General features: G+C 45.6%; 1 protein-coding gene across 1 annotated transcript in view; it reads right to left on the minus strand.

The window, feature by feature from the left end:
* LOC111148879 (otopetrin 1) overlaps positions 1–17828 on the minus strand; it is a 33520-nt gene extending 15692 nt beyond the window's left edge. Inside the window, exons 1-2 of the mRNA XM_022505667.1 lie at positions 17396–17828; positions 3129–3265 (exon numbers count right to left, since the gene is read on the minus strand). Coding sequence (XP_022361375.1) covers positions 3129–3265; positions 17396–17828 — 570 coding nt within the window. The remainder of the gene's footprint in view (positions 1–3128; positions 3266–17395) is intronic.
* Positions 17829–21254: the final 3426 nt, after the last annotated feature.

The following is a 21254-nucleotide window of genomic DNA, read 5'->3' on the forward strand; positions in this document are numbered from 1 at the left end:
CAGTGTACCTTTCTCCAGGTCTTTTCCCTTCCATGAAACAGGGATGGTAACATTACTTACCTTGGAGGTTATTATGAGCCATCAAATGAGATTACCCAGGCTAAGTACTTAGAACAGCCCTTGGCGTACTCGCGTTTTCAGTGAACGCTCTCCACCGGCAACTTACTCCCTGTTAGCTGAAATTCTCCTGCCTATCTGCTTTATTTGCGCTCCTAAAATATTTTGGGCTTTATTTCACACACACAAACACACACTGAGCACCCACCACATACTATACACTTTTGGGCACTTTATTTGTCTCACTTAATCTTCATTGTGCAATTAAGTGCTACCAAAAGAAAATCAGATAGCACAAAAGAAAAAAATTCATGAACACATCATCTCTCTTCCACACTGTTTTACCTAAGACTTACTGGCCTGCTCTGAAAATCCTTTCAGGGCACAGTTCCTGAAACATCCAGCAACTTAAAAGTCTGACAGCAGTGGCTCCTGGTGGAGACGACTTTCAGCCCAACAATAGGGAAGCAGTTTGGTAAAGGATTTATCAATAATTTCCAAATTAGACAGCCACTTCACTGATACATTCATAAGGACTTCATAGCACCCCAAAAAATGTTTACAATTTTTTAGGTGAAACTTCAGAAGCGAAAATTCTGCCCCTTCTCCTTAAAACTTCCACAAGAACATACACTGGAGTATAAAGAAGGAACAGAACACAAAAACAGCAACAAATGTTTTAGTTAATGGGCTTATAGATACATTGTTGTTCTCTTTTCCAATTTTTTCTGTTAAGTTTTATTTTAAAAATAAATATCTTTTAATTACCATGGACTCCAGCAATCCCATTTCTGGGTATATATGCACAGGAATTGAAAGCAGGGTCTCAAAAAGATATTTGTACACCCTTGTTTATGGTAGCATTAGTCACAATAGCCAAGAGGTAAAAGCAACCCAGGGGTCTACCGGTGGAGGGGTAAACAGAATGTGGTCCATCCATACAATGGAATATTGCTCAGCCTTAAAAGGGAAGGAAATCCTGACACCTGCTACAATGTGGATAAACCTTGAAGACAATTAGGTCGGTGAAACAAAGCCGGTCACAAAAGTACAAACACTGTATGAATCTCCTTATCTGGGGCACCTAGAGTAGTCGAATTTGTATTCCTAGACACAGGAAATAGAATAGTGGGTGCCAGGGGCTGGGGGAGGCAGGAATCAGCAGTTAGTGTTTAAGGGGGATGGAGTTTTAATTTTGCAAGATGAAAAAGTTCTGTTATCCACAGGAGTGTGGATACACTTAACACTACTGAACTGCAGCTAAGACAGCAAGTTTTATGATATATATTATATATACACACATATAATATAATATATATATTAGTACAATTTTAAAATAAATACCATGTTGTTTTAAAAGAATGTCTTTCATTCCTCAGTCATCTAGTGTAGCAAAGGCATGTAGTAAGTGACAACTAGGTACAGAATGCTTGATTATTTGGCTGATAAAATGCCTTAAATTAGGAAGATAGAGATCTACCACCCACTGAGTAGCAGAGTGATATTTTGAAAAGTAACATCTGTCCAGGTCATGCCTCTCCGTAAAGCCTTCAGTGGCTCCCCCTTGCCCTCAAGATAAAGTTCAAACTCCCGAGTGGCTGTCAGCCTTGGTAAAGTGCTTTATACACGGTAGCACCTTTAATCCTCACAACAACACCGAGAAGTAAACCCTTTACAGATGAGACCCGTGATGCCCAGAGAGGTTAAGTAATTTGCCAGAGCTCACATTGCTGGTGCGAGCCAGAACCGGGTCTTCTAACCAGAGTCCATGCTCATAAGCCCTACACCAAACCATGGCTCTGTCTGTGCCCATTGCCCCAGCCCACCTCCCCCCCACAGACCCAGACATCTTCTCCCTGTCATGTGGGAAGATCATGCATCCCCCAATGTCCTCTTTTAACATCTCTAACACACCACACCCTTCTTTCCTTGACAACTCTGGGGCTCTTCCTGGCAAAAACCATCCCTCACGCCAAAGCTGGAGAGAGTCCTCCCTGGTACTCCCTCATCACTGGGTGACTTTGGTCAAAGCATCGAGCCTCCGTGTTGTCACTGTCTGTGTTTATGAACTCCTCCCCATCTGACTGACACTGCCCTTCACCCTTGCACTCTTAGTCCTGGGAACAGTATTTGCTGGGTTCAGAGTGAAGTCAGGAAGGCAAGAAGGAGAGATGGGAGGGAGGAAGGGAAACTGGTTCTTTCTGGTCTAAGAGACCACATTGTTGCTAGAATCACTATATGTCTTTGTCACCATGGATTTGACTCCCCTGAAATAAATAACCAACAAATGAATTGTCAGTGATTCCAAGACAATATGCCGTAGATTGGGTGACTTAAAACAACAAAAATGTGTTTGCTCACAGTCTGAGAGGCCAGAAGTCCAAGATCAAGGTGTGGGCAAGGTTGGTTTCTCCTGGGACCTGCCCCCCACCCTGACTTGTGGATGGCCGTCTCCCTCCAGCCTCCTCACATGTTCTTCCTTCTCCATGAGTCTGTGTCCTAATCCCCTCATTCTTATAAAGACACCAACTCTATTGGAATAGGGCCACCCCTATGACCTCGTTTAACCTGAATTATCTCCAAAAAGACCCTATCTCCAAATACAATCTTTCAGTGACCCAGAGGAGAGACCGTAATGGCACAGGGTCTCTTTTGGAGGTGACAAGAATATTCTAAGATGGATTGTGGTGACGGTTGCACAACCCCATGAATATACCAAACCACTGATTTGTACAACTTAAAGGGCTAAATCGTATGATGTGTGAGTTACAGCTCCATAAAGCTTGATGAACTATGTTCAAATTCCACCCCTTCCCCAATCCTTTGCTGGTAGACTCAAGCTTGGCAAGATTTCCTGACTCTCCATTACAAGTTCTACCTCATAGGATTCTCACAAAGATGGCCAAGGAAACATAGAGACCCATTTTTCAGGGGAGGCAGCTGAAGGACTGAGCCTCAGGGGAGGAGTCAAACCTACCTTATGCTGTCCCCCCCAGTGCATCCCTTTCATACACACTCTGGGATGCACGTAATGGGAGCCAAGGCAACATAAATAAACATCGTCAGGTTACCTGCAACAGAGTATGTGCTGCATGTGTGACGGGGAAGACTCCTTCGGTGGCCGATAGACATTCAGAAAATCCAATGAAGTACCCAACTTTAAGGCATCCCAGGATGATGGTAATGGCTGCAAACAGTGTGATACTACCTAAATTGAGTGGGGGGAGAGCATAGAAACACACACCTATAAGTGCTGATATTAATGGAAGTTATTTCCAAACAAACCACATTAAACCCTCACTGATACAGTCAAATGACTTTGACGAGGCTGCCAAGACCATTCAGGGAGGAAACGGCAGTCAATTCCACAAATGGCACTGGGAGCGCAGATATCCAATCGCAGAAGAATGAAGTTTACCTCACCTTCCACTACATACAAAAATTAACTCCAAATAAATCAACACTTTGAATGTAAAACCTAACATTATAAAACTCTTAGAAGAAAACATAGAGGAAAATGTTTACAGTGTTGGACTGGGCAGTGATTTATTGGATAGGACACCAAAAGAACAAGCAGCCAAAATTAAGATGGATACATTGGACTACATCAGAATGAAAAAGCCTTTGGCTATCGGAGGACACTAACAGCCCCCAGAAGGGAAGAAAATATTTGCGAACCGTGTATCTGATAAGGGGTTAGTATCCAGAATCCATAAACAGCTATAATTCAACAACAACCAATAAAAATGCCAATTAAAAATGAGCAAAAGACTTGAATAGATTATTTCTCCAAGAAAGACTTATAAATAGCTAATTAATGCATGAAAAGATGTCCAACATAATTCATCATCAAGGAAACGCAAATCGAAACCACAATGAGATAGTACCTCACAGCTATTAGGATGGCTGCTAGCAACCCCCCCCAAAAAAAACCAAACAAATAAAAAACAAAAATAGGAGAGAGAAAGAAAGGAAAGAAGAAAAAAATAACAAATATTAGCAAGGATGGGAAGAAATGGAAACCTGTGTACCCTGCTGATGGGAAGGTAAAATGGTGTAGTCACTGGAAACAGAACGTCTGTTTCTCAAAGAATTAAAAGAGTATTTCCACCTGGTCCAGAAATCCCACTTTTGGGTATATCCCCAAGAAGATCAAAACCAGGGACACAAAAGGCTATTTGTACATCCATGTTTGTGGCAGCATTATTTACAACAGCCAAGAGGTGGAAGCCAACCAAGTGTCCGTTGACAGATGAAGGGATCAACAAAATGAGGTCCATCCAGACAATGGAAAATGATTCAGCCTCAGGAAGGGACGCCATTCTGACACAGGCTCCAATACAGGGGAAGCTAGTGACATAAGCCAGCCACAAAAAGACAAATACCATATGATTCCACTTACCTGAGGTTCCTCAGAATAGTTAAATTCACAGAGACAGAAAGGAGAGTGCTGGGTGGCGGGGGCTGGGAGAGAGGAGAATAGTCAGTTGTGGGTACAGAGTTTAAGTTTTGCAGGATGGAAGACTTCCGGATGTAAACTGTCATAATGTCATTGTACTTAATGCTACTGAACAGTACACTTTCAATTAAGTCAGTAAACACGTCAGTAAACTGTATGTTATGTATATATGTGTATATATGCATAATTAATTAGATATACACAATTAATTAATATACATAATTAATTAATAACACAGTTTTGTGTCCTGTTCATCATTGTTCCCACCCAATGTGTATCCCGGGGTCTGACAAATGATATACATTCAATAAAGATTGCCCAAATAAACAGAAGGCCTCTAGAAGCTTCTCCCAAAGAATGATTAATCTAAGAATGCCACTGCTATGCTCAAAAATCTCAGTTCTCAGGGCGCCTGGGTGGCTTAGTGGGTTAAAGCCTCTGCCTTCAGCTCAGGTCATGATCCTAGGGTTCTGGGATGGAGCCCTGCATTGGGCTCTCTGTTCAGCGGGGAGTCTGCTTCCCCCCTTCCCCTCTGCCTGTCTCTCTGCCTACTTGTGATCTCTGTCAAATAAATAAATAAAATCTTTAAAAAAAAAAATCTCAGTTCTCCAATCTGAAAATCCTGCTCTCAAGAAAATAAAGGGGAGGGGCATACGGGTATCCAGGACCTCTCTGTACTATCCTTGCAACTTGCAACTCTTCAGTAAACCTAAAAATTTCTGAAATAGAAAGAATCTTTTTAAAACTGATAGGAAGTGGGAATCCATAACAGTGGTGTGGAAAGGATCCACACTAGGTAGGGTGAAAAAAGGAAGCATCCTTTGACAGTACATCCAGCATGGTTTCAGACAAACAATAAAAACAAACAAAAAAGATTCCTATGAGAAAAAAAGACTGGAAAGGAATACACAAAATATGTTAAAAAGAAACGTGTAACAAACAAAAATATTAGCAAGAAAAACACAGTGATCCTGGAGCCTTGATCAATGTCAAATTTCCTAATCCTTCTCCTCGGCCAACATTGACCGCCATTCATACGTTCTCTCCCACGAATGGGAGGAAACTGGATAGTGTGTGACGTGCATTGTGGTGAGAGAGAGAGGACAGACTGATAACACTGAGCTATAACATTACAGCTCCAGCCTGAGAAGCCCCCGTGAAAAGTAATGCAATCGCCTGGCTCCTTTCCATTGCTCAAAGCCTTATAGAAACAACTGTAAGTCACATTTTTTTTTTTCATCTTGGAAAGCCCCCAGTGAAATCAAAGACTTAGTAAGAGTGGAGATTCAGTCCCAGGGCTTTGAAATGGTTGACAAATGCACAGTTCGTTTTGGTTACAAAGGAGATAGCAAGATGAGGTAAGGCAGCATGGCTGTAGCTCTGGGGACCTGGGCACAGGTCCAGGCTGTACCACGGATGGCATGTGTGAGTTCAGGCAAGTCACTTCCCTGCTCCTAGCCTCAGTTTCCCCATCTAGAAGATGAGACTGGTTCTCAAACTTGAACATGCATCCGAATCACCTGGAGGGCTTATTGAAACACAGATGGTGGGGCTCCACACCCAGAGTTTCTGATTCCATAGGTTTGGGTGGAGCCCCAAAATTTGTATCTCTAACAAGTTCCCAGGTGGGGCTGACACTGTTGGATCTGGGACCCCACCTTGAGAACCACTGGTCTAGAATGTCCCAGTCACTGACATTTCAAGAGGTATGATAAATACATCGTATAACTTCTCGTAGTCTTGAAGTCCTTCCTTCCTTTATCCATCCATTTATGTATACAATAAATATTCTGGGGACTTCTACTATACATGTGGCATTTTGCCAGGGGCTCAAAGGTAAACAAACAAGATTGCTGGAGAAACAAAAATACACATGTGTAATATTGCATAAAACTGGGGTGTGCACAAAAATGTAGAAGTGCAAGCTGGCACCAGAATTCTTAACAGCAACATGGGAAACCAGAAGCCAGTGGAAGAGCAGCTAGAGTTCACTTCAAGGAAAGGACTGCAGGGGTGCCTGGATGGCTCAGTCAGTTAAGTGGCTGCCTTCAGCTCAGGTCATGATCCCAGGGTCCTGGGATCAAGCCCCACATCGGGCTCCCTGCTCAGTGGAGAGCTTGCTTCTCCCTCTCCCTCTGCCTGCTGCTCTGCCTACTTGTACTCTCTCTCTCTATCTCTCTGTCAAATAAATAAATAAAATCTTAAAAAAAAAAAAAAAAAAAAAGGAAACGACTGCATTCCAGCCAACATGTCACCTGCTTGTCAGGGCAGAAGACAGAAAGCAATTTGAAGATAGGCTAGATGTAATTCATTCAGCAACTATTTGTTGAGCACCAACTGTGGTCCAGCCACTGTCCCAGGCACCGGAGACATAAAAAGGGCAATAAAATAAAGTGTCTGTTCTTGGTGAGTTTCACATTCTACTGGGGAAGACAGAGAGTAGAGGAGGGGGGAATGTCATCCACATGACTCATCTGACAAAGGACTTAACCAAACAGCCAGTGAACTGAGGGAAAGTCCTCATCATTGGGAAGATGAAAAGGAGAGGGAACAATGGTGAGAAATAAACTTAGCAAAAGATTGGAGAGGATGGATGTATAATGGAAGGAGGGAGGCACAGAGGGTGTAAAATTGTAGGATGGTTGGGTGGATGGGTCAGAAGGTGAATTGTCCAGTAGATACATAAATAAATTAATAGGAAAGAAAAACAGGATAAGAGAAATTAAATTCAAATTGATGAAGATAAACCCACTGGAGGGGCACCCGGGTGGCTCTGTTGGTTAAGTGTCTGACTTTAGGGCATGATCTCAGGGTCCTGGAATCGAGCCCCTCATTGGGGTCTGTGCTTAGTGGGATGTCTGCTTCTCCCTCACTCTCTCCCTCCACCCCTCCACTTGTCCTCTCTTTCTCTCTCAAATAAATAAATAAAATATTTTTAAAAGACCACTGGAAATGCATAATTTACATATTCTATTAAAAACTTTGTGATACAGAATAAAGTTGAGGCCGACTGGTGGGAAGCAGGCATAGAAAACATTTCAAAGGTCTCATGATAAAGAGATAAGCAGTAGGTAAAAAGAGGGGCAAAAGAGAGAAGCAGGGGCACCTGGGTGGCTCAGTCAATTAAGCATCTGCCTTCGGCTCAGGTCATGATCTCAGTGGTCTGGGATCAAGTCCCATGTCGGGCTCCCTGCTCACCTGGGAGTCTACTTTTCCCTCACCCTCTACCTATCCCCACTGCTGGTATGCACACACTCTCTCTCTCAAATACATAATAAATAAAAATCTTTAATAAAAAAATTACAAAGAGAGAGAGAAGCAAATGTATTTCACAGATCTCATCTCAGTGGAGCAGAGAGTAAGTGGGGGGATCTTGGAGCCAGCAGCAATGTGCCTTGCTCGGGGAAATGTTTGGTGTTTCTTTTGGGGGGTGGATAAGAATGGAGTTACATGCATCTGACTGTGAGAAGGAAGAAAGGAAAGACAGTCATTAATTTAATAGAAAGACACAGTAAAATGTTCAAGTGCTCCAAAAAGCAAATGTGGAGACCAACAATGACTATTAAGGAGGGCACAGATTGCATGGCGCATTGGTTGTTACAAGCAAACATTGAATCATGAAGCACTACATCAAAAACTAATGATATCCAGGAATAAATCTAACCAAAAAGGCAAAGAATCTGTACTCAGAAAACTATAAAGTACTCATGAAAGAAATTGAGGAGGACACAAAGAAATGGAAAAACATTCCATGTGCATGGATTGGAAGAATGAATATTGTGAAAATGTCTATGCTACCTAAAGCAATCTAGACATTTAATGCAATCCCTATCAAAATACCATCAATTTTTTCAAAGAAATGGAACAAATAATCCTAAAATTTATATGGAACCTGAAAAGACCCCAAATAGCCACAGGAATGTTGATAAAGAAAGCCAGAGCTGGTGGCATCACAATTCCAGACTTCAAGCTCTATTACAAAGCTGTAATCATCAAGGCATTATGATATTGGCACAAAAACAGACACATAGATCAATGGAACAGAATAGAGACTCTGGAAATGGACCTTCAACTCTATGGTCAACTGATCTTCGACAAAGCAGGAAAGAATGTCCAATGGAAAAAAGACAATCTCTTCAACAAATGGTGCTGGGAAAATTGGACAGCCACATGTAGAAGAATGAAACTGGACCATTTCCTTAACACCACACACCAAAATAGACTCAAAATGGGTGAAAGACCTTAATGTGAGATAGGAATCCATCAAAATCATTAAGGAGAACACAGGCAGCAACCTTTTCAACATCAGCTGCAGCAACTTCTTTCTAGAACTATCGCCAAAGACAAGGGAAGTAAGGGCAAAAATGAACTATTGGAACTTCATCACTATCAAAAGCTTTTGCACAGCAAAGGAAACAGTCAACAAAACCAAAAGACAACTGACAGAATGGGAGAAGATATTCACAAATGACGTATCAGATAAAGGGCTAATATCCAAAATCTATAAAGAACATATTAAACTCAACACCCAAAGAACAAAGAATCCAATCAAGAAATGGGCAGAAAACATGAATAGACATTTCTGCAAAGAAGACATCCAGGTGGCCAACAGACACATGAAAAAGTACTCAATATCACTCATCATCAGGGAAGTACAAATCAAAACCACAGTGAGATACCACCTGACACCAGTCAGAATGGCTAAAATTAACAAGTTTGGACATAACAGATGTTGACAGGGATGTGGAAGAAAGGGGAACCCTCCTATACTGTTGGTGGGAATGCAAGCTGGTGCAGCTACTCTGGAAGACAGTATGGATGTTCTTTAAAAAGTTGAAAATAGAACTACCCTACAACCCAGCAATCACAGTACTGGGTATTTATCCTAAAGATAAAAATGTAGTGATCCAAAGGGGCATGTGCACCTGAATATTTATAGCAGCAATGTCCATAATAGCCAAACTATAGAAAGAACCTAGACATCCGTCAACAGATCACTGGATAAAGAAGATGTGGTATATATATACAATGGAATACTATGCAGCCATCAAAAAACCTGAAATCTTGCCATTTGCAAAGACATGAATGGAACTAGAGCGTATTATGCTAAGCAAAATAAGTCAATCAGAGAAAGACAATTATCATATGATCTCTGATATGAGGAATTTGAGAGGCGAGGCAGGGGTCGTGGGGGGTAGTGAGGGAAAAAAATGAAACAAGATGGAGGGAGGGAGGGAGACAAACCATAAGAGACTCTTAATCTCACGAATTCCTAACAAAAATTAATTAAATATTTAATTAATGATCTAAATCTCCCATTAGTTAGACAACAAAAATGGGAATATTGAACATAAAAGCAAAACCTAACTGTATCTCTTTTATGAATCACTTTTCACTTAGTGGCAATGAGAGTTTCTAGTGGGTGGGGGGGATAGGGATAAGGTGGTTGGGTTATAGACATTGGGGAGGGTATGTTCTATGGTGAGTGCTGTGAAATGTGTAAGCCTGATGATTCACAGACCTGTACCCCTGGGGCAAACAATACATTATATGTTAATAAGAAAATAATTATGTACTGTAAGGTGACTAACAGAACACAATAAAATAAAATAAAATTAAATTAAATTAAATTAAATTCCGCTACAGTGGAAAAAAAGGAAAATGAAGGAAACAATATGTAAAAGAAATAATTATAATTATCATAAAGAAAAATGGGAAAAAAAGTGAGAATGATCTAAATCTCCCATTAATTAGACAACAAAGATGGCATTATTGAACATAAAAACAAAACCTAACTGTATCTCTTTTATGAATCACTTTTCACTTAGTGGCAATGGAAGAAAATCAAAGTGGGCACAGAGAGATGTTGCAACTGAAGGGAAAGCAGAAACAGGTCTGATGTCAGACCATGTGGAATTTAAGTTAAAAGGAATAAATAGGATAAAGAATACCTTCACCGGTATCATCACACATGAAAAAGAAAACATAATGTATGATGAAGATATAATAGTCCTTTGTCTGCCAAATAAAGCAGTTTTTGCCTTGTATATTTACCTGCTACTTTAATTTTTTAATTTAATTTTGATTTAATTTAATTAACTAAATTTAATTAGATTTATTTAATTACAATAAAATTATAATTAAATTAATTAATTAAATTTATATAAATATAAATTAATTTTTAATTAAATATAATTTAATTATATAAATTAAAATAAGTTTAATTAATTTATAAATATATAACATACATAATATATAATGCTATTATATATAAAATAATTATATATAATTAATTAATTTAACTTAATTTCACTAATTTAAAAATTAAATTTAAATCTTTTAAGATTTATTTATTTATTTGAGAGAGAGTGCACGTGCATGTGAGTGTGATGGGGGGGAGGGGGAGGGGGAGAGGGAAGGAAAGAATGTCAAGTAGACTCCCGACTGATCGCAAAGCCTGATGTGGGGCTCGATTCCACAACTCTGAGATCATGACCCGAGCAGAAATCAGGAGTCCAATGCTCAGCTGACTGAGCCATCCAGGCGCTCTCCAACAACCTGCTACTTTAAAGAGATAAAATGAAAGATCTGGTAGGATGGAACATAAGGCACAGAAGAATTAAATCACATTATAACTGATAAACCTGGTTTTATAATATCCCTTTGCACACCTCAAAAAGAGAATATATGATTTTGGATATCAGTGGAGTATCAACAACAATCAAGTAAGTTGCTTGCCACCCTCGTAGGGCTGTAGAGGAGGTTAAATGAGTCGCTTTATGAAAAGCACAAGAAGAGCGCCTCACACGCAGGAAATCCTATAAACAGATGCTATCATCGTTGTCGTCACATGCAACCACAAAGAAAAGTTTAACGAATTAGAACCAAGTAGAAAGTTTCCCAACCACATCACTTGAGACTAATCCTATTAGGTCTAGTGTTGGCAGAGGGATACCCCTCCTCTCTTAAGCACCCAAATCCCCGCGAGGAGTCTGAAATCTTGAACTGCAGGCTCTTAGGGGAAGAAGGTCCCACAGAGTCAATCTATAATCCCCCACCTCACACAAGAATGCTTCCCAGTGCATCATGATTAGCAACCAATGGGTCTCCATCTGGACATGCCCAGGGCTGGGAGGCTCACTATCTCTCAAAGCACACCCTTCCATCACCAGCTGGAGTTTATATTAGAATGTTCTTCCTTACACTGAACTGCAGTCAGCCTCCTAGAACTGCCATTCTCCTCTGGAGAGTCTGTCATTATTCACTCATCCATCCGTCCGTCCATCCATCCATCCATCCAGCCAGCCTTCCATCCATCCATTTCCTTGATGGTTCAGTAAATACCAGATGCCACTTGTTATGTGTCAGGCACTGTGCCAGGGACTCAGGATATATTGGGGGGGGCACATTCAGACAAGGGCTCTGCCTGTGAGAGCCCACAATCTGGTTACTGACAAAGTGAACAACAAAATATCCTGCTTGATTGGGGTTAAGAAAAAAACGTAGGATGCACGGAGACCATACAGCCTGGGAGCCACTCCTGGTCTGAAGGGATCAGGAAAGGCTTCCCTAAAGAAGTGACTCTGTTTTCTGGAAACCAGAGGATAGCCTTGAGCTAACTGGAGTGAAGCTGCATCATTTTCTACCCTGCTACATCCTCTGTCCTCTAGTGTCCTCAATACCCTTGCATTCCTCCTAGGGCCTTCCCTTCTGCAGGTGACTGTGCGATGCTCCAAGGGGGGAAAGGTACTCCCCACATGCAGTGTGACTTCCTTTCCATGAATGTCAAACCAGCATCAGCTTTTTGGGCAGGACCATCATCTTACTGATGCTGGAATTCTGGCGTTGTTTTTTATATTTTCTATCAGACAAAAAAAATCTCATCCAAAAAAAAAAGTATGTAAGAAAAAGGATGCCTTTAGGCAAGAGTCCCTCATGGTGATCCCAGGCTGCGTCTTGGGAGTGTGTAGTTCCTGTATTTCGTGTATTCTTTTTGCATTTTTTAATGATTTTTAAGGGTTTTTTTCCCAGACTCCAGCAAAAACAGAAGACCTTCCCCTGGGGATCCCTGCCTGAATCCTCAAGCCTGCACCCTCGGGCTACTCTTCTGCCCCCCGCCCGTCTCCTACACTTGCCTATCATCATGCTGAATCATTTATTTCATAATAAGGCACATCTATTACTACGTGCCAGAGGCTTCTAAGCATTTTATTGTGTACTAACTCACTGAGTCTCATCACAACCCCATGTGAGTGGTAGTATCGTCATCCCCATTTTACAGACAAGAAAACAGAGGCAGAAGCAGAGCTCCATGCCGCGGGTGGAGGCAAGCCCTCAGCCACGATACTCTGCTGCCCCTCGCCATCCCCGTGGTGCTTGCCCTCTCCCGCTTCCCTCCATGCAGGGCCATGCCTGACCGTGCTAACATCCCCAAAGCCCAGAGAGTCCCGGGAGCTCAGGCCAGGCTGTCAAACAAAACCCAATCAACAGTCCTGCCAATCACCACAAGAGCTTCCGCCCTGTGCGCCTGTCTCCCTTCTCTGTTGCTCTCTGCTAGTTCCCAAGATCCTCCTGCTCGACGAGGAAGACAGAAAGCAAGAAGGAAGGAGACTTTTGCCTTCGCTGACAACTGTTGATACCATGCCATCTGCCCCTAAGTGAGGAGCTCAGCCGCTTCTCTTTCTTTCTCTGTTCAAACATTTCCGGTGATTGGGGAGCTCAGCACTCCTCCTGAAACCCCGCTTCCCGGTCTGGTAAATGGGGGTGATGACACCACCTCAAGAGTCACTGTGACCTTGAAAACGTGTGATATTGAAACCTGCTGAGTGAAAGAAGCTGGTCACGCCCATGATGGATCACACGATTCTATCCAGAGGAAAGGTCCTGATGCGCAGATCCAGAGACAGAAGTGGACGAGTGATTGCCAAGTGATTGCCAAGGCTGGGGTGGTGGGGGGCGGGGAGTTAGAGATATAGAGGATGACAGCTAAAGCGGACAGAGTTTCTTTTCGATATGGTAAAAGTGTTCTCCAACTGACTGGGGCGTGGTTGCACGTATCCGTGAATATACTAAAAACCATTGACTCCCGCACTTCACTTTGGAGAACTGTAGAGCTTCTGGACTTTATCTCAACAAAGTCTGGGACATGCTGATGTGGGGCTTGCTATCCCACGAGAAACAAGGAGTGTAGTGCAGACACTATGTCTGCAGAAGAATGAGGCTGTGAAATTAAGGTAAACATGCATTCCGAGAAGGGAGAGCAAAGTGAAGCCCAGACCAATGTTCATGAGCTTGCACCTGCCGCAAAGTCAGCAGGGTGGGCTGGGATCCCCCCGGGACCCACCCGACAGCTCAGCCCCATGATAGCTCATCCAGGGTTCTGCGATCCTGGCATTACCCCTGGTGGTTTCTCAGGAGTTCCAACCACACTTCCACACTGTGGGTCCCCTGAGTGTCCAAACTGTTGCATCCTTGTGTCCTGTAGCCTTTGTCCCTCCCATCGTCCCCCTCTGCTGCTCTCTGCCCTCTTCACACACTCACACACACACACAAACACGTGGACCCATCTCTTTAATTGACCTTCACTTACTCACAGGTGGGGACAGCTTCTCTCCCAAATCCGTCATCACATTCCCGATCTTGACGTCTACAGCCTGTATAACCACCACCACTAGGTTGGTCTTACATAAGCAGCTCACCTCTGCCCCTTTGCTTCCAGTCCCTTAAGGGACAATGAGCATGGTGCTGTGAGCAGCCCATTTCCACCAGTAGGATGCTAGACAGAGATGCGATGTATCATATACATGGGTGTGTCTCAGTCTAAGAAAAAAATTATACAAAAATCTGATCTTATAAAAGGAGTGAATCTGGGGGTATTATTCACAAGCATTTAAAAAAAAAAAAAGGATCGCTATGACAATAATTGAGACAACACTTCGAACGTACCCGCATTCCAGTCACTCAATAAACACTCAGTAAACACTCAGAAAACACTCAATAAAAAATAAATAAATAAAACAAGCTACTATACTTATTGGCATTGTTCCCATAAGTTTGCATTAATGACACTTCCCTGGGCTTGAGATAGGGCAGTAACAACAACAACAAAATCCTACCACTGGTAGGTAAGCCACTGTAGTCTTTTAAGGGGCTAGAAACAGACAAGAAATAGGACGTTGGTAATTCACCAGATGAACAAACTTTTCAATGGGCATGCATGTCACCACGCCCACTGGGCTGACTTGAGACATGGAGGCTGCTATTCCTTTCAGAAAAAAATGAATCTCTTTACTTGGCAATCAGAGGAGTTGGATTAATAATCCATCATTTCTTCTAAAATTTTTAATAGGTCAATAATTTGTGTCCCAAAAGAAATTTTCACTTTCTCACACCCAGTAGGTAGAACAGAATGTCTTCTGCTCAAAGAAATGCCTCACAGCCCATACCAAGACCACAAAACTTTCTCTGGAAAATGTTAGTGCCTTGAATTCCACAGGCTGGCCCTTTCTCAGCACCCCAGACTTCGAAGGCTATCATAGAAGCCAAGGCAGAGCTAAGTCAAACCTGTCTTTCCAGCTATGCTTCTAGGGAAAACCTCAGCCCTGGCTAAGGCATTTCTTTTTGGCACCCCAACGGTCTTTCCTCTTGGGACAATTAGCCTCTGGATTCTTTGATGAGCTGAAGCTCATTTGCAAGGATCAGAGTGCTTTGCAAACTGTGTTCACTTGACACGGCTCTCCCAGATCTTCCCTGAAAGGCAACTGGGGTTCTCATTTTACTGACAAGGAAGCAGAGATTCAGAAGGTGAAAGTCCTCAACCTGGAACATGGAACCAAACCTTCCAGGGCCAGCACAATTTCCATTATCTACATACCTCATTTGAATGGTTATGTTATCACGATTGTTTAAAAAGCCACCATTTATTGAACACCTACTATGTGCTCTCTCTATATTGCCACATTTATTCTATCACTACTTGACATCCAATAGACATCTCAAATGTAACAAGCCCAGGAGAGGAAACTTGATTCTGCATACCCATGCCTGGTCCTCCCTCTCTCTTCCTAATTTTGTGAACTGGCACGACTATTCACCCACTGACTCAGATCCCAATGCTTGGAGTCTTTCTGGAAAGAGGGAGAGAGAGGAGGCAGAGATAGAGGAAGAGCAGGGGAAGGAGGGGTGGAGAAGGGAAGAAGGCAAGGATAGAAAGAGAAGGGAATGGAGAGGAGTGAGGAAGAAAGGAATAAAGGGAGGAGGAGGGAGGAAGGGAAGAAGGATGGAGGAGAAAAGAAGTGAGGGAGGGACAAAGAACAGATCCTTCCACTATAGGAAAGCATAGGTCAAAATCCATGTGTAATATTTTTTAGCCTGTGTAAATCAATATGCTCAAAATATTTCATGCCCATTTGTTTGTTTGTGTGGGTGTTTGATATGGTGCTGGATTCCCTGCCATTCATGACCCTCCCTGAAACAACCATTTTCAGAGCAGGAATTTGGGCAGCCTGGAGTTGTGTCCAGTTTTTCCAAAGGCAAAATGAACTAGACACAGTCCCTGAGCCTAAGAAGCCTAAAATCTTATCCAGATACCGGGCTCCTGATACAAGGTGGAAATGGACAAGGAGTGAAACACTCTGCACAGAGAGAGACACGGAATCCAGTGGGAGCGAGGAGTAGTTCATGGCAGGTAGGGTGGGGAAGATGGACCTGTGCCAGACCTTTGAAGAGATGTGAGTGTGGTGGGGAAGGGATATGTGCTGGGCACCCAGCCTGCACCCAGCCACCAGTCACTCTCCCTCAGCTGAAACTCCGAGGGTGGGCAGATTAAGTCACATGCCCAAGGTCAAGCAAGGATAAGGAAAGTCACACTCCAACGGAAATTTAAATTCAGAACTCAAGAGAATTCAGGTAGAGATGTGTGATGTATTTGGTCTACACATAAGGAGATGTACTGGCTCTCTCTCAGACAGCAGCTTTCTCCAGGGCATACTCCCGACTCCCTCCTCCCCTTGACCCCACCAGGTCTATCTCCCTTTCAAGAGCAGAAGCTCCTGGTGGGAGGGGAACCTTCCATCTTGACGTTTCAATCTGTTGCCAGTAGGAATGAGCAAGAGCAAGGGCACCCTCCACTGCCCCAGTGTTGATCCACTTACCCATGACTCCATTCCTCCCAAATGCACACTTTTGCATGCTTTTAGCATCTACTCTACACCAGACCCCAAGGCGGCTCTAGCAATAAGAAAGAAGCATCCCAGAGCTACCCTGGGTGGTGGGGGAAGGGCAAAATGCATCAACAAGCATGCTGTCTACGCAGGGCACAATGAGGGATGGAGTGTGGTCAGCACCTCAGAGAGCAGGGGGAATCAGAAAAGCATCACTGGGGTGGGGTGGGGTGGGGGAACCGTGTGAGCCCCCAGCCCTGTCTTGGAAGGCAGGGCAAAGGGAAGGCACTGGAGGAGGAGGGAACAGAATATGCAAAGTCATGGAGATAGGAAGGAAACCTGGTGATGGAAACTAAGAGCCTTTCAGACTGGAGCCCAGAATGAGGGCAAAGGAGGGGATAAAATGAGAGGCCCTCTGGGGACTGATCTTAGAACGCCAGGAACGCATAGGATAGGGAGCCTGGCCTCCCTCCTGGGGTCTGTGGACCCGGGGCGGGCATTTCAGCCAAGAAGAGATGTGAACAGGTTTGTGTAGCTGTAGGTCTTAAGACAGAATGTGTGACAAGAGCCTGAGGGCAGAGAGAGGAGACTCCTGGACAAACCAGGCTTACCAAAGGAAAAACAAAAGAGAGAGAGAGAGAGAAGGAAAGGAGGAGGGGAGAGCCAGAAACGCTGTCAGGGTAGAGGAAGTCACTTTGGCGGTCGCCCGGAGACTCACCACGGAGCCAGCGCGCGCCGGCGTGCGTGTCCTTGGGGCTGATGAGGCGGCGGTGCGCGGAGCTGCGACCCACGTACCACAGCATCCAGACCAGCTGCAGCAGCATGAGCGCCGTGAGGAAGCAGAGCAGGTCGCTCTTGCCCACCCCCGAGGCGTGCACGGCCCAGGCCAGTAGGAGCAGCAGCCCCGCCACGAACACTATCAGCCCATACTGGCTGCTCAGCGCTTCGGCCAGCTTCTGCGGGACGCTGGAGCGGACGGTGCCCCGCGGAGGGGCCGGGGACGCCGGCGACCCCGCGGACCCCGGGGACCCCGGGGACCCCGGGGCCGGGAGGCGGGGCGATGGGCAGGCTGAGGGCCCCGAGGACACCCTGCCCAGGGCGCCCCGAGCCGCCGCCGGGGGAGAGGCCAGCACCCGCTGGCCCTCGGGCATCCTGGTGAGACCCGCACGGAGTCTGATTCCCGGAGTGGCTGCAGCCTGGAGCCCACCTGCTGCCCCGACCCCTGCCCTTGACCTGACGCTCTCTGCGAAGCAGCACCCCTCTCCCGATCCCCTCCGACGCCTGCCCTTCCAGTTGCTGCGCCTCTGCCTTCGGCCAAGGTGCACGCGTGTCCGCTTACCACCGTTCCCCACCCGCTGACCAGCGCTCACCCCAGCTTCTTCCTTGCGCTCCTGAGTGCGCACTGCCCACTGTCCCTGACTTTGTCAAGTCCAGGGCAGCCCTCCGGCCCACTCCTCGACCCACACAGACCGCTCCCCCACCCCACCCCCACGCCTGGGACCCGGGCCAGCCCCCTTCCGCGATGTCCGCGAGTCCTCCTGCTCCGCTGCCAGCTGCGCGGACGCCCGCCCACCCAGCCCTGCCCCAGCTTCGAGAAAGCTGGTTAGCGACAGGTGCCTCTTGCCGCTCCCGGGGTGGCAGTTAAGGATGAGGGGTCACCCTGAGCCCGCCGCTGCCAGTAGGCCCGCCGGGAGGGGGGGGCAGGGGGGGCGTGGCTGCGGTCCAGCTGGGCGCCTGGCGGTCCGCAGGTGGGAGCCCTGCTCAGGCTGTCCCCGAGCGGCTGAGTCGCTGAGTCGCTGACCGTAGAGGTCTAGGTGAACCTTAAAGTGTCCCTGTGCCTGAGTCTTGTCTGTCTGTCGGGCCTTCACCCTGCGTCTTTCTGCAGTATGTTTTCTCTGTGTCTGGCTGGCTGTCTTTGGGGTGTGTCTGCTAGGGGCTGGGAGGAAAGGTGTCACAGCGCTCGTCCCTAGATCTATGAATAGGTGGACGGGGTGTCTTTTTGTTTGTGTCTATGTTTGTCTGTCTGGTGTACCTGTGTGTCTTCCAGGAGATGCCCAGATGGGGACAAGACAGAGGTTACTTCCCAAGAAAAGAGATCACCTCTGTCCCTCTTCCGAGGGAGCAGGAAACTGCTTTTGCATGGAGCAGCACTGGGAGTGGGAGCTGACGTTGCCCCTGGAACTGTGGCGTCTCCCTCAGCAGCCACCCCCTCCCTTAAGCCGGTGGGAGATCCAAAGCTGAAGCGAACCCATCAGCCAGGGTGTCCCGCTCAGATGTTGCTGAAGAGGAGATTCCCACCGCCACCCCCCCAGCTTTTTGCAAAAGGGCAGATGTGGCTGACTGCTGAGAGCAAATTCATTCATTCATTTACACTTATTTATCCAATGCTAATGTTTTGGTAGGCTCTGTTCTAGGTGCTGGGACCGTCCTCAAGGACCCAACATTCTATCAGAGATGTGCTGAATATTTAAGTATTTATCACGAATACCCTGAGAAGCTGGGGAGCATCGAATGTGAGATTCAGCTCTGCCTTCTAGGAAACATGGCCCCACAGGGGTGACAGCAAGCAGCCCCTAGGAGCAGGGGTGTCTGGAGGGGAGGGTGGATGAGCCTGGATTCTGCCAGGAAAGGTGAGAAGTTTCCAGAGGTGGCAGCACAAGCCCAGTCTTTCTACCTAGGAGTAGCAACTCAGCAACTCGCCAGGCCACATAGGCCAGGGCAGGGAGGTGATCCAGAAAGAGGGTGGAGCTTGTGCACAGAAATGGGTGTAAACAGCCCAGAAGCTTAAGACTTGCCTTGCAGCTGGGTTTCCCCAGACCAAAGCCAGGCGGATTCTCGGTAACTAAAGCAAGGAGTTAATGAACGTGCAAATGAATGGATGGTACGTGAAGAAGCCAGGTGTGGGTCTCACCCAACCAGTAGGTTATGGGCCTCAGCCCTGCACCTGCCCCACTGGGCTCTATTCCCTTGCCTTGTTTCATTTTCCTCCTTAGCTCACAACATTACCTAGAATGTGTGTACATTTGTGACCTCTCTCCCTGTAACGAAAGCTCCATGAGAAGGACATTGCCCATCTTGTCCACAGCTTTATCTCCAGCATGTACAACTGTGGGGACCAGCACATCATAGGTGCTCAATAAATATGTGTTGAATGTGTCCCCCAAAAGATGTTGAAGTCCTAGCCCCCAATACCTGTGAATGTGACCTTATTTGGAAATGATTGAGTTGAGGCCATTAGGGTGAGCCCTAATCCAATATGAGGGTGGCCTTACAAAAAGGGGATATTGAAGACAGACACCTATAGAGATGATGTGAAGATACAGAAAGAATGCCATCTACAAGCCAAAGAACACCAGAGACCGCCAGAAACTAGGAGGAAGGTCTGGAACTAGGAGAAAGGTCAGAAACTAGGAGAAAGGTCTGGGACATCCCAAGCTTGAATTTCTAGTCTGGGGAATTTTGAGATAACATCTACGTTGTTTAAACCATCCGGTTGGTGGTCTTTTTTTATGGCAGCCCCAGGAAACTAAAACACCAGACTTATTCCTTCTGGGGCCCCCTGTGGGCTTGTCCAGCATTCCATCCCTCTACTCCCCACTCTGTAGACTATCGTTAACTGTCTTTCCAACGCTGAGCTTCCCAAAGGCAAGAACTAGAACTGATCCACTCTGCTCTCTAGCACCCAGCCTGCGTTTTTATCATGCATTGGAAAATGTGTGTTGAGTACCTCCCAAGTGCTGGGTACAAGGCTGGGGACAGCCTGGGGACAACAAAGAGAAGCCCATAGTTTGTGCCAAATGCCACGGGACCCTGGGAGGGAAAGAAAGAGAGGGAGAAGTGAGGGAGGGAGGGCTTAGTCCCTGGCAGATGGCAGGAACTCATGAACGCCCCAGGCTCCCATAAAATCCACCTTTGCTTTCCTTTCGATTTTATAAGGCACATCAATTCATTCTTCTTTTTTATACATCAGTTCAAGTCAGCATGGATTTGTAGGGAAAGCAGTCTCAAGCAGTGGGTAGGTGGGTGAGTTCTAATGCCGGAATACAAGGTTTGATCCCCGGATCCATCATTTCCTGCTTGTGACCTTGGGCTGGTTACTAACCCTCACTGTGCCTCAATTTCCTCATCTGTAAAATGAAGCTCTTCACAGTAAACATTGTCCAGGTTCTAGGAGGACAAAATAGACTGATGCTTATAAAGTATTTTGGAACATGCCTGCCAAACAGTATACCTCAGAGACTTTGGTATTTACTGAGCACCTACTATGTGCAGGACAGGTGGCCAGCTGGCCGTCATACCCATGCTCCCCTTCCACAGTGTGGGATTGTCACTGGGAAGTGGCTGTCAAGCCAGGGACTCTAATTCCCAGGGCCCCTAATTCCCAGGGCCTCTTGTACCTAGGTGGACCCAGGGAACTAAGTTCTGGTCGGTGGGGAGCAAGCAGAAGTGAGGACACCCCCACCCCAGAGCCCCCTTGGGAACCCGGGGTTCAAAATGGCAGTGTCCATCAGGCTAGGCCCCCCAGGGAGGGGCAAAGTGGATTCTTGCTGCTGAATTGGGGTCTCTGTGAGAAGTCA

The sequence above is a fragment of the Enhydra lutris genome, unplaced genomic scaffold (genome assembly GCF_002288905.1).
Source record: "Enhydra lutris kenyoni isolate GAN:26980312 unplaced genomic scaffold, ASM228890v2 scaffoldscaffold21, whole genome shotgun sequence".
Taxonomy (NCBI): domain Eukaryota; kingdom Metazoa; phylum Chordata; class Mammalia; order Carnivora; family Mustelidae; genus Enhydra; species Enhydra lutris.